General features: G+C 36.9%; 1 protein-coding gene across 8 annotated transcripts in view; it reads left to right on the top strand.

The window, feature by feature from the left end:
- Positions 1–13070, top strand: part of FAM184A (family with sequence similarity 184 member A) — a 79874-nt gene that overhangs the window by 63758 nt on the left and 3046 nt on the right. For 2 of the 8 annotated variants that reach the window (XM_075087521.1, XM_075087522.1), the window contains 8 exons: positions 927–1139; positions 2300–2453; positions 2883–3010; positions 4073–4257; positions 4745–4891; positions 7836–7953; positions 8641–8745; positions 12378–12580. In XM_075087521.1, the coding sequence (XP_074943622.1) occupies positions 927–1139; positions 2300–2453; positions 2883–3010; positions 4073–4257; positions 4745–4891; positions 7836–7953; positions 8641–8745; positions 12378–12580 (1253 nt within the window). The remainder of the gene's footprint in view (positions 1–926; positions 1140–2299; positions 2454–2882; positions 3011–4072; positions 4258–4744; positions 4892–7835; positions 7954–8640; positions 8746–12377; positions 12581–13070) is intronic. The other 6 variants (XM_075087524.1, XM_075087525.1, XM_075087523.1 and 3 more) reach the window with 5 other exon arrangements.

The raw sequence follows: 13070 nt of genomic DNA, 5'->3' as shown, positions 1-13070 counted from the left end.
TCCTTCTTTTGAGTCACTGTAGTAAAATTCTCTTTTGGTTAAATCTTGTTTCCAGAATTGGAGGGTATCTCTCTCATGTTTGGCTCTAAAGGGAATGCAGGTCTAGTATTTTCAGTCTGAAAAGATGGTATATGATGTGAAGAACAAAGTATAACATTATTATAAAAAGAAAATGGGACTTCTTCAAGGAGTATGGTGTACTCTAGTGTATTAAAATGCTTGTTGGGTGAAAAGTGTCATCTGTAAAATCAGGTATTTCTAAGAAAATGGGTATTTGTGACTCAGATTGCTTAGATCTTAGATCTTGAAAACCAGCAGAAAAATCGCTCTCATAGTAATACTGAGCTAACAAATAAAAAGTGAGGGGGTGGGAATCCGTCAAGTGTAACATTTGTGTTGTAGAGTGCTGTGCTACCATTTCTTTTTAAATGATAAAACTACCAGTAAGATAGGACCGTATCACATCAAAAAATACAAAGATCGATCAATCTAAATGTCACAGGCTATCCTCCCCCATCAACTGCAGGATTTTCCTTACAGAATCGATGTGATGTTCCCCTGAAGAACAGTTTATCTTAACAATCAAGTGTTTGATTTCAGACCTTGATAGTGTCATTTTTATTGATCTTTACACAAAACCTAGAACTAGATTTTTATAATTTGGCCATGAAAAATTGTGTTATAGGTAGTGCTGTAATATGAACTGACAGATGTGATAACTCTTTCAAAAGTATGTAAATGTAATTATTATATCTCTGAGATATAATATTAACAACAAATTCAGTAGATGGATGACATTGCCTGTCTGTCTTTTAGTCAACGTTCTGGCTTTAAAATTTCAAGCGTTTTCTTATTTTGGATGTTTTTTTCAGAGTTGCTGTTAGTATTAATGACTAATGGATATTTGCTGTTCTGTTGTGGGTTAGATCTCCTTGCTGAAGCAGAATCTGGAGATGCAGCTTTCCCAGTCACAGAGCTCTTTGCAGCAGCTACAAGCCCAGTTCAGTCAGGAGCGACAGAGGCTGACTCAGGAGATCCAGGAATTGGAAGAGGAGCATCAGCAAAGGCATAAGTCACTCCAGGAAGCCCATATCCTTGCCTTTCAAAACATGGAAGAAACAAAAGAACAGGAACAAAAGGCACGTTCATGGGGATGCTCTGAATTATGTAGAGAATGTTGCCATTTTAGCAATTTATGCACACAGTTGGAGTTAGTAAAGAAAAGTATCTGCATGACTACTGAATTTCCTTCTCAGCTGATGTCTTACAGTAACATTTTCATCTAGTAAAATCTGATTAAGACATATTAAAAACAATCTCTAATACTGGTGGCATTTCATGTCTTGCTTTATACTCTAGCAGTATATGCGTATATGTATATAGGTGTATAGATATGTGTGGAATGATTGTCAACACACACATTTCTTTACACTAGTTTGACATTGTTATCCATCACATTGTATTCTAGTTTTGATTTGGAATAGGCTTCTCTGTATTTTCCATTGTGGCTACCTAATTTTGCATGTGTCTTCTGATATTTCCTGTCAATTGACAGGAAATATTTTGTATTTTCATTATGTTAAAAATTGCATCAACTATGTTCTGCAACTCGCAAGATAATTTCCACATCCAGAACAATGTCACACGCGAGATATGTTTGTTTAAAACCTTGACTAAACCAGCTTTAAAATTGACATTTTGGCAGCCTGTGGTACTTAATAGGGTGTGTGTCTTAAGTTTTTTTTCAGTTCAGATCTAGGGTGTACCTTTGCAATCAATTTTCCCACTTTCCCCACTTAATGTACTTTAGTTGACGTCATAGACGGATCTTGCAGCACACAAGGTAGATTTCTTTTGTTCAAACAGAAACTGTAAGATGTGCACCAGGAACGTTATGCTTCATACGCTTCTGTAGGGAAAAAACATGGGTGTCAATGGGGAGCAAAAATCACCAAACATGTATTACGTGCACACTAGACCCATCTGTGGATCAGCACCTTATCACGTTTGTTGATATTGTAAATATATCCATGGACTGTTTTTTTTTTCTCTTTTCCAACTGTGAGCAGAACAGAGCTTTTATGCAGAGGTAATCCTGATAACCATCAGCCACTGAAAAGAAAAAATATAGCAGTAGGACAACTTAGCGAGAGAAGAAAATCTGAGCAATATTAGTACACTTTTAATAATTCCAAGAGCATGCCAGTGCCTGCTTTTTCTTGCTAGTTTTTTATTCTTTAGTATTTTATAAATTCCCTAAGCTGGTATAGGATAAATTTTGTCAATTTTGATTTCATAGGAGTTAGAAGAACGTTTACAACAGAAGCACTCGGAAGAACTTCAGGCGCTGAAAGAAACGCATAAACAAGCCATGGAAGGTTTCAAATTGGAGATGGAACAGGAACTTCAGACTCTACGATTTGAGCTGGAGGATGAAGGAAAAGCTATGTTAGGTATACTATTTTCACATTTGCAAGTGGGTCCAAAACCATTATTTCTACTCATACAAAATACATGCACATATATATATGTATGTGTGTATGTATATGTATGTATGTACATTGTAACGCTATAGTGTATCTCAGAGTCATTCGATGTTGACCTAGTTGTTCCTCTTAAAATCAGTGTAAGCTTTAACAGGCAAGTCCAAACTGTTCACTTTTGAAAAATCTTACCCCTAAGGTGTTCTGGAAGGAGTAAGCAACCAAATTTCATGCTGGAGAAGGTTGCAGAAAGTAACTGGAATAGAATGACAGGACAGTCGCTTAGCTGGTGCAAACAGTGTGTTAGGTCAGCAGCAGTACTTGACAAAGCTGGGCTGTTGTTTTTAAATACTGTAAACATTTGCAAAATAAACTTTTCTTTTTGTTCGTGGTAACTAGCTTCCTTGCGCTCAGAGCTAAATCATCAACATGCAGCAGCCATTGACCAGCTAAGGCACAACCATCAACAGGAACTGGTAGCTGCCAAAATGGAGCTTGAAAGAAGCATAGAACTCGGCAGGCGACAGGTAGGAGGCATTGCTGGCAACTGACGGTAGAACTGCATAATCAGTATTCATCTTCTCTTAGCTGGAGGCAAGAACTCTCGTGAACAAACAACAAATATGTAATCCTTCAAAGTCAGCCAGCACCAGCAGATAATGCATCCCTACCAGTTCACCTAAAGAGTTATTTTTAAAGGTCTATTCTTAAAGATGTCCTATAAAATTTGTGCATTAGGATATATTTGTATTTCCTGGATGCATGAAGACACAAAACACAATTATTCCTAAAACTACTTTGAAATATCTGCTGATTTTCTATCTGTGCAAACTATATGGTCATTAATTATTGTGAAACTGTAAGAAGCGGCATAGATGGAAATAGAAAACTGAAAAAGGTTGATTTTATTACAGACTTTTTCTAAACTGAGGAGAATCATTGTCAAAACCATAGGGATGGGTTCCAGCTGAGTTTCCCAGATGTAAGCTTCATTGGAATTTCTTATGCAAAGACAATTACTTGTATCCATTTATTAGACATAGTATAAATACTATATAAACTATTCAGCACGTACTCTGCTGTGAGATATTTATGACCCTTATATACATAAGACAGGAGACTTCTGTATCGTAGTGGTGGTTGGTGCGGGGCATACATCTTGGGCCATTTTGTCCCATTGTATGGGGCTGTAAAGAGAAAAAGAGTTTCTCTATATTGTGTGCTGAAGGGGTAGAAAACACCAGCTGCCCAGCTCCCTGGTTCTTAGCGGTATCTGGCTTTTTGTTGTGTGTGGGGGGCAAAAGGAAAATGCAATGAGCTACACAAATGTTAACAGGCAAAGACAGTGACGGGATTTAAATTTTCTCGCAGATGGAAATTGTTTGTTAAATAACTTTGATTTCGTCTTTGTTTGTATTTGTACACAATAAAAAAACACTGCTGTTTTAATTATAATTAGTGTCAGCATCAAAACCTGAAAATATTGAATTGAAAGTTCTGCTCAGCTGTTATCTCCTAAAAGCAAGTATTATGCTTCTGGGACCCAAGTCTGTTTAAAATATTTTTTGACGCTGCTACTTATATCATAGGAGAAAGAATTTTTATGCCGAATATCAGACCTACAGGATGAACTGAGACACCGAGACCATCATATAGCTGAACTGGACAAAGAGATCCTGCATCTTCATGAAAATATAAGTGCATTGACCAAGGAATTAGAGTTTAAAGGGAAGGAGGTTCTTAGAATACGCAGTGAATCCAACCAACAGATCAGGTATGAATTTTTCCACTCTACACTCAAACGTGTATTGTTTCACATATTGTTTTACTTAAGAAATTTTACCATTTGCAGCTTCTAGTTTATCCTCTTAAGTGATGTTATGTATCATTTAGCCTTCTTTAGAAAAATCTATGCCCATTACTACTGAAGTTAGTGAATATTACCATACAGTTAAGCTGCGTTTTAGTGATACATTTTGGCATGTTGTAACAGTTTGCTCAAGTGTTGGTTTTTGGTGTTTGGGTTTTTTAAAAATTCATTATGTTTGTTTATTTGAAAAAGCATTAAAGGAGATGCATTTTCCATGAAATAAGCTAGAAGATTGCAGGACAGTAAGCTGTGGATTTTGGTGAATCAGTAATTCCTTCTGTATTGTTTGATATTGCGTAAAAGCCATTAGAAGCATGGCAGAAAATCATGATGAACAAACATGTCTGATTTTAGAATAACTCTTTTTTTAACAAAAAAAAAAATTAAACAGGATGCATGAGCAAGATTTAAGCAAGAAACATGAGAAAGAGCTGGATGTGTTGACATCAGATCACATCAGAGAGAAACAAAGCATGCTGGCAGATTTTAATAAGACCCAAGAGCTGCTCAAGGAAATTAATTCAGCTTTACAAATTTCGTAAGTTTTGTTGCATTAAAAAATTTGTATGTAGCTGCGTTTGAGTGAATAGTTTATTCTGGTGTCCGTAAGGTGCTGAAGATACTGCAGAGATACAGATGTGCAAAAACCTCAATCAAGTATGAGGCCTGATCTTGCATTCTTTAAGCAACACAATTCTGTAAGCTTTAGGGAATTTAGTGAGATAAATTGCCAGGGATTTGAGACCAAAAAGATTTCAGGTAGGAAAGATACTAAATCTGTGCAGTTACTAGAAAATTTGAGAAAACATTATTTCAAATGGTTTTTTTCTCAAACATTAATACGTCTTTTTTGAGAACACAGGAGTTTCTTCACCAAGTTTATAAAGAGTACAATATTTGCTAATAAGAAGTCTGATCATAGCGCGTGAGCGATGCAAACATTTTCAGGGTTGCTAACATAAGGAAAACGAGTGTCTGAAATGGATTAGATGAGCATAACGGTCACAGGATTCTTAGAGTGTCTCTGTGTCAAAATGCCACCTGGGGTTAGACCACCTCTGGGCAGAAGTGGTGTAGTAGCGTGTCGTCTAGCCAGTGTTTTCCTGTCTTCCACATCCTTCATTCTTTATCTCTGTCCGTGATGTAACCCGTTTGGTCAGGGTTTCTGGCTGAGGCGCATTGAGGGCTTCCTGACACAAGGTTGTCGCTGAGGGACTTGTATTTGCAGCACAATGGGTTTATGGCAGAGAAAAATAATTGCTTCTTAAGTATATGATAGAAAACTTGTTTTATGTAAATATCAATTAAAAATGGACAATGCATGTAATTCTTTCTTGATAATGAGCACTCAGAAATTATCTTCAGATAAGATGAATGTAAAATTGTAGTTCTTGCTCCCTTGTAATCATCCACAAGCACACTCTTGTGCCCTGATAAATGTCGTAACTTGCCATTGAGAAAATTAGGTGTAAACTACCTCCTGTTTACTGCATTTGTCTATGAGAAACATGCCCCTGAGCAGCCACCAGAATTAGGTTTTGGAATGGTTTACCCTAACTTTTTCTCCGCTAGGTTGTTTGTTTTTCAGTGTCCTGAAATTTTCTGAATTTAGTTGGTTCCCTACTCCTGGTTCTTGCTCAACTTAGAGTTGCAAGGAAGCAGCCACTGGCCTAAAGACAGCAAACATTACCCAGGGTGCCCTGACCTGGCTTTCAGTGTGTTATCTCTCCTTAATTCCACTGAAGCAAGGAGCTGTCAAAAGAGGAAACTAGGTAAACCAAAAAAGAACAATAGAAGAGTTTTATGCGGCTGTTTCTTAAGTAACTGTTTCTGGGTTCAGCCTCACCTAAAGCATGGCCTTGTGAACATTTATGAAATGGAGAATCTATCTTAGAGTAATTGAGAGTGGGTATCATTAATTAGGCTCTACAACTAGGGTCTTTAAATTACATATTACCTCTTTGAAACAGAAAGAAGCCCCAGTTCTTTGAAATATCTGAAAATGACAGCTGTGCGTAACTGTGTACTATACTCTGGGGATCTGTATACAATAGTTTAACCCAGCATAAAATGTTCACACCAAAATTAAGCCAGCTGAGCATATTTCTGTTCTGCTGAGTCAAATGCCTTTTCTGCAAATAAAAACAATCATGTTGGTCACATTCATGACGTTTTATGTAAATACATTATATAATCTCCTCAGATTATGTACCGGTTATTTGAAGGTTATAAGTATAATTTAATATGAATTGTTTTTTCAGATGCAACTCAAAGTAAAAATCACATAGCTGCTTCTGAAAGGAAAATATTTATCTAAAGTGAGAAATTATGTCTACTTCCAGGTGCCTTGTGGAATTAAGTTTGAGCTTAGACACCTTAAATTAATAGATTTTTCTCAGGGTTTGTTTGGGATTTTAAAAAAAATTTCTTCTTTCCTTAACTTTGTTAAATTTCCTGAATCTGTTCTGAAAATTGGTTCACTAATCTACATGGGAGCTGAATATGTGAAACAAGTATTTTAGTGGTTTCCTTTGGAACAGTGTTTAGCAACACGGGCATTATATTTATATTTCAAAGAGATACAGTAATTTGAAATTGTCATGTCTTCAGAACTTTTTCTTAAGAAAAAAGAAAAACAGGGAGGTTTATGCAGTTATTTGTACAGTTACTCTCTGTTGGCTTATTTCACTTCTCTCCTTTAATGCTTTCCCACCAGGCCTTTCTAATTTCCTCCTATTTTTTTCAAATTTGTATCAATTGTTACATTTCTCTTAATCCAGATATCCTAATATCCAAGTGTTATTGCTTTTCTTTTGCAGCTCATTCCTATATTTCGACTCAGATGGTACTAAGTTGCTTTTGTGGAGAGGAATTAGTTACCTCTTAGTCTTTACTGTTCTTGGATACCTTTGTCCCAGTCTGTTTCACCTGAGCTGAGGAAGACGGTGCCAGCCTTGTCTGTCTATCCAGTTTCTCCCGTGTCACAAGCGTGCATCTTTATTCAGAGTAGTTACCTATAAAAAGAACAATGATACTGTTTTTTTTCCTCACCAAGAAAGGAACTGCCAGCTTTTAAAATTTAAGTATAATGCAATGCAGGCCTATATTTTACATAACAATCAACCTTAGCTATGTCTTCTGTAATTCTACTGTCCATATTATGGTTTTGAATGCCTTATTTTCACTTCCAACAGGCCTTTTTTCAAACACCTAGTACTGCATGCACAAGAAGGATGTTAAGTTTCTAGAATTTTGCCCAGATTATTAGTTGCTGGAGGAAAGGTTATGGTTATTGTTGATTTTTTTTTTTAACTCAGTAAAGCTGAATGGTAACACAGAAATTAATTTACTTCAAGGTGGTAAGAAAGTCATCTTCTGTTTTTACTCCCTGAACTCTCTTTTGTACTAATGAAAGATGTAACTATTCACTCTTCATTTAACACTGGATCAGGCTAAAGGGGATATTCTTCTTTCCTATAAAGTTTAGAAGAAATGGAAGAAAAATATAAAAACAGAGAATCAAGACCAGAAGACTTGCAGCTTATCTCGGAACTGAAAGACCTAATTGCAGAGCGGGACCAACTCATAAAGAAATTGATTGTAAGACTTTTATGCTCTCTTGGTTTAATATCTTGACAGATATAAAAGTTAATCTAATTCAAAGTGTTTGAAACGTATTTAAAGAACCAATCCTGCTAGCATGCTATTCATATTCTTTAACACATTATTCCATTGGTTCCAATGACTCATAATAGTAAAACTGATTAGATACAGAGAGATTTGCACAGTTAAGCATAATACATTATTACAAAAAAAATTTCAGTATGACCTTGATCAGACGTCTCCTATCTCCTCTCCTGGAATAAGCCAGCCATGTAAGCAATACAAGAAATAGTCTCTTCTGTGAGGTTTCTAAGACCAATTTCCTGATCCACTGAGCTTCCCAAATTCAGAGCACAACCCCCTGACTCAGGTTAGTCTGATTAGATCCTGATACAGAGGCAAGGAGGAGTGAGGAAATTCAAATTAGAGATCAGAAGTTAACTATACTGAGTCGTTCCCAGTGCATAATCCATTACGCTAAGCTCACTCTCAGGAGCATGGAACTGCAACACAACTGCGTAAATAGAAATGATTTAGTATTAAATATGAAATGCAGTTTTTCAGAATTACCAGTTTCTTTAGAAACGCAACCATAAATTTATTTGAGGTGATTTTGTAGGCAGATTTGGCCACTAACTGATTGAAAATGCATAAAAAGAAGTTTCTATTTGTTCTTCTTTTTAGGAGGACAAAAAGTTCTATCAGCTGGAGCTAGTTAACAGGGAGACTAACTACAACAAAATGTTTAATGCAAGCCCTAATGTTGGTGTTATTAATCCATTGGTGAAGGTATGTTCCATGGACTTCATTGCTAAAGTGAAGAAAAAGAAACCTAAACTTAGGATGTAGTAAAAAGAAGAAATATATGTGTGTGTGTGTGTGCCTGCGTGTATACATATATCACTCTTAAAAGACATGTTCCAAACAAGGAACATCGTTTTCCATTTGTCTCTACTTATTTTTGTGTAGGTTTGTTTCTTCTGTGTGGTTGAGAGATCCACTGATACCGTTGCCTTAGTTTGCTAGACATGTATGACATAAAACACAGTTGCTTCTCACAAAACTGCAAAATCAAACCAGAAAAGTGAGAAAGGCAACAGAGGGCAGGACTGCAGCATGTAATGGAGACCAGTGACTCCCGTAACCAGGTTGAGTTTCATAATTTTCCTTGGTTACTTCGGAAAGTGCAAGGGCAATTTCATTTTCAGGTGGTGCTCAGGATGGAAGAACATTAGAAAGGTAGCAGGAGAGGGGAAACTAAAGGAAGGGAATAAAGGTAAAAAGGGGAAGGAGAAGAGTATGGGAAGGGCGTGGAATGAGCCTGAATGGAGAAAGACAGAGTAATACTGGAGAACTGGAGTGACGAACCAGGTACGGACTGTGGGGGCAGCAGGAGACAGAAGTGGGTCTGTAGCCTTCTCAGGTATTGTCACCATATGGGATAGGAGTGAAAACACTTCAGTAGCAACCTTTGCCAGTTCTCTCCATCCTGCTGAACGGCAGCCGGTGAAGGCTACTGTACAAGCAGGCATAGTAGCCTCCCTGTCACTTCAAAAGCCAGCAGCATTCTTTCCTGAGGAAGATGAACAGACTGTGGTAGAGAACCTTAATTCTACTTCTTCCCACCACTTCAGGAGTAAGAATCAGTCCTTGGACATTTCTTTCCTCCTTGTGATAACCCATAGGTTATTTCACCTGCATGGAGAGGGGAGAGGTTTGTCCCTGCTGTAGAGGCAGAAGAACTCGGGAGGGTTCTGAAGCAGAGGGTAACCCAAGGGGCTCCACATGAGCAGCTCAGATGCCTGAGAGCTTTAGTGATCAAGGTTCAAGCTGTCTTTTTTAAAAGGAGGTCTGGCTCCATTATTTGAGATCAGGCTGTGTTATTTAGCTGAGCCTTACTGTAGCTTCACATCAGATCAGCTGATTTCCAACTTCTGCACAAACTCTGCTGCAAATTGTCAGTATTCTACATTTTTCAGCAGCCCAGCAGCTCTCGCAAGCTTATCTACGGATGTCTTACTTTTATGCATAACTGCATAAAAGACCTTAGTTTGGGCCCAGCAGAGACAATACCAGGGCTGCCAGATACAATTTGAATGCTTTGGTCTTATGTGATAAAGGTTGTTTGAAAATTTTGGAAGTTTGTCTGAACCACTCATTCATTAGGATGGGAAATGTAACCATCAAGTATATAAGCCTGTGTTTTGTGTGAAATCTGAAGTGTTTGGGAAAATAACTTCAACATCAGATTTCCATAGTGATAATTCATATATTTTTATAACGTGCTTCTATCATGTTTAGACTTTAAAACCATCTCGTATGGTATGCCAGAACGTTTTGATCTCTCATTTCATGAGTTGTGGACTATGTTACTTTATTTTGTCAACACACGTACTGTGTTGTTGGAGAATGAATTACAAAGAAACTGAAAATCTCATTCTCTTTCCTCTTTTGGAATAAAAAGACAGAATTTATGGGTTACTACAGGCTTTGCATATTAATGCAAAATTACAGCCATTGCAGTATGTATTACAGCTTCTCTGATTTATGCAATGGATCTGTTTAGTATTACATTCAGTTATATTTGAAGTTTCTTAACACTTTGCATGAATTTCATGGAAACAATACACACAATTTTGTCTCTCCAGATTTGACTGCTTCAGAAGCATAGATTGTTTTATAGAGAATAAGAGATAAACTGTAGTATTTTCCTAAGAACTTACGTGGATAATATACATTTTCCAGAAATGAGCCACCTATGAAGCACACAGATTTAACTACAGTGTGTTCAACACACAGTTTTAAATACAGTGTATATTACCTTGCAGTTGTATTTCACATAGAGTCAGTTACTTTTACTAAACTATTTTTTCCACCATAATGCTATTTCTTGCTTCTTCAGCTACTACAGAAGTAGTAAAGTGTAAGGGACGATCCTAGTTTAATCCTTTGCAGCTGATGATCTTTCACTGTGATGAAAAAGACTTTTTTCTATTATAGCTTTCTGTTAGACTGTTGGGGTTTTTAATTGTATTTTGACAAACACAGCCACCACTGTGGCTACAATTAGTAGTATTTGCATGTGTCACGCCTGGAGAGATCAGGCACCGAAATCAAAGCTAGCAGAGAGCTAAACAGAAGAAAGTACAAACAAACAACAGGACTCCCTCTGTCTCCGTTTGAACTTGTGCCCACCTCGAATAGAGCAGCTTTTCTGTTTCAAGTGGAATTCTGCTGGGAAATATTATATAGGAACATCATGAGATTCCACTTGTCTTCCACTTTATTTAGTTCCAATTTGTGTAGTTCATAAGCCCTTTAAGGTTTTTTTTTCTCCTAGCTGCTTTGTTAGAGTTGCATATATATAGTTGAATGAAAGCATTTATTATGTATTCAAGTGGTAGATAATTCATGAGAATAAATGAATCCATTCATTCAAAACCCTATTTTTGGAAATAAGGCTTTTTTAATGTTAATATTTTATTGCGGACATAGAATATTTGATAGAAGTCAGAAAATACACATGGTGTTCTGTCACACAGCTATTTTTAAAAAGCTATAGAATGATTTGAATCATCCTTCTACATGAAAATATCCATAAAAGTGGAGGGGATACATACTGATTCCTTTGTATGATGTGTTATGGAGAGTAAAATAGTGACACAAAAGTAAAAGACTTTAGTATTTTGAGTCCCTTGAAACACTATCAGTATGGAGAGTATTAGGGAAAGAAAAATGTTCAGTTGTGCCACCTGGTGCCTAAAAGTGGTAGCTGTAGTAGCATTAGAAGCCTGGCCTGGTCCTGGTGTAAGAAACTGAACTCCTGTACAATAATCTTTTTATCTTTAGCAGTATTGCTATAATGCTTGCTAACTAGGAGGGCGTAATTGATTTAAAAGAAACACAGCTGCCTTACTAGGGTCCGTGTTCCAGTTACCAAACTGCCTCGGTGATGGGGTGAAACCTGTTGGAGAGATTCACTTCTTTCGTCGCTGACAACTGCTGGAATTGCATTTGACAGCAGAGCTGTCCCACTGATATGGGGAAAAGATTTAAGTAAACGTGAAAGGTTTAACAGACTAACTGACAATTTTGTGGAAAATTTCCTTCTCTTCAGTGTCTGAAACAGAGCAAAATGTTGTCTTGCAAGATCTCATATAATAGTATATTCATTATTACACCAAGTCTTAATAACTTAATCACCTTGATCAGAAATTTGATTTTTCTGTGAAAATTGGTGGTGTTCAGTTCTGGTCGAAGCAAATAGTAAAACTACAGTTAGGAAAAATAGCCCAATCTGTCCCAATTGCTCTCCTTCAAGAAACCCCCAAACTAGCCATCAGTACAACTTCTAAATTTGCAGATTTCCTCACCTGTCCTGGTGCAAGAAGCCTTCCTTATGTTTGTTATTTTTAATGCAGCAAAAGAAGAAGAACGATAAATCAACAAACAGGTTTGTGAGTGTCCCCAATCTAAGTGCCCTGGAATCTAGCGGAGTGGTGGGCAATGGACATCCTAACCGCCTGGACCCCATTCCTAACTCACCCATCCACGATATTGAGTTCAACAGCAGCAAATCACTACCACAGCCAGTGCCACCCAAAGAGCCCAAGACGTTTTTGAGGTGAGCGCTGCCTCACCAATCTTTTTCTTCTTTTTCTTTTTTTTTTTTTTTTGCGCTTAACTCAGGAAAATTTTGCATTCCTATTGAGCTGAATTCCCACTTGCTTTATGAACCTTTCAGAGGTACAAGTACTCTTATGGCATTTTTAATTTTTACATTATATTTGTAACCTCTTTATAGTACTCCTTTTTATTGTAGGCCTTGTTGAAATGTGAAGTATTCTCTCACTTTTTCGTTAAGTCTTGAACTTTGAAAACCTCTTTAGATACTTTAACAGAGCTCATGTGCTTCCAATTGTTTACATATATGAACAATTGTTTTAAATGTTTGTGTTATTTACTGATTGTCATTGAGGAATCGATATGAGCACAGAATTTCTTTTATTCCGTATGATGTGATAATGGGTTTTATGTAAGAAAACTATTTTCTGTGCTACATGAATGTTTTGTGTTTCCCCTTTCCTCACCTATATCAGATTGTTTCATAGGAG

Source organism: Phalacrocorax aristotelis, chromosome 3 (assembly GCF_949628215.1).
Source record: "Phalacrocorax aristotelis chromosome 3, bGulAri2.1, whole genome shotgun sequence".
NCBI classification, from domain to species: domain Eukaryota; kingdom Metazoa; phylum Chordata; class Aves; order Suliformes; family Phalacrocoracidae; genus Phalacrocorax; species Phalacrocorax aristotelis.
Note: the sequence above shows the minus strand (reverse complement) of the source record. Positions and strands in the feature narration are given on the sequence as shown.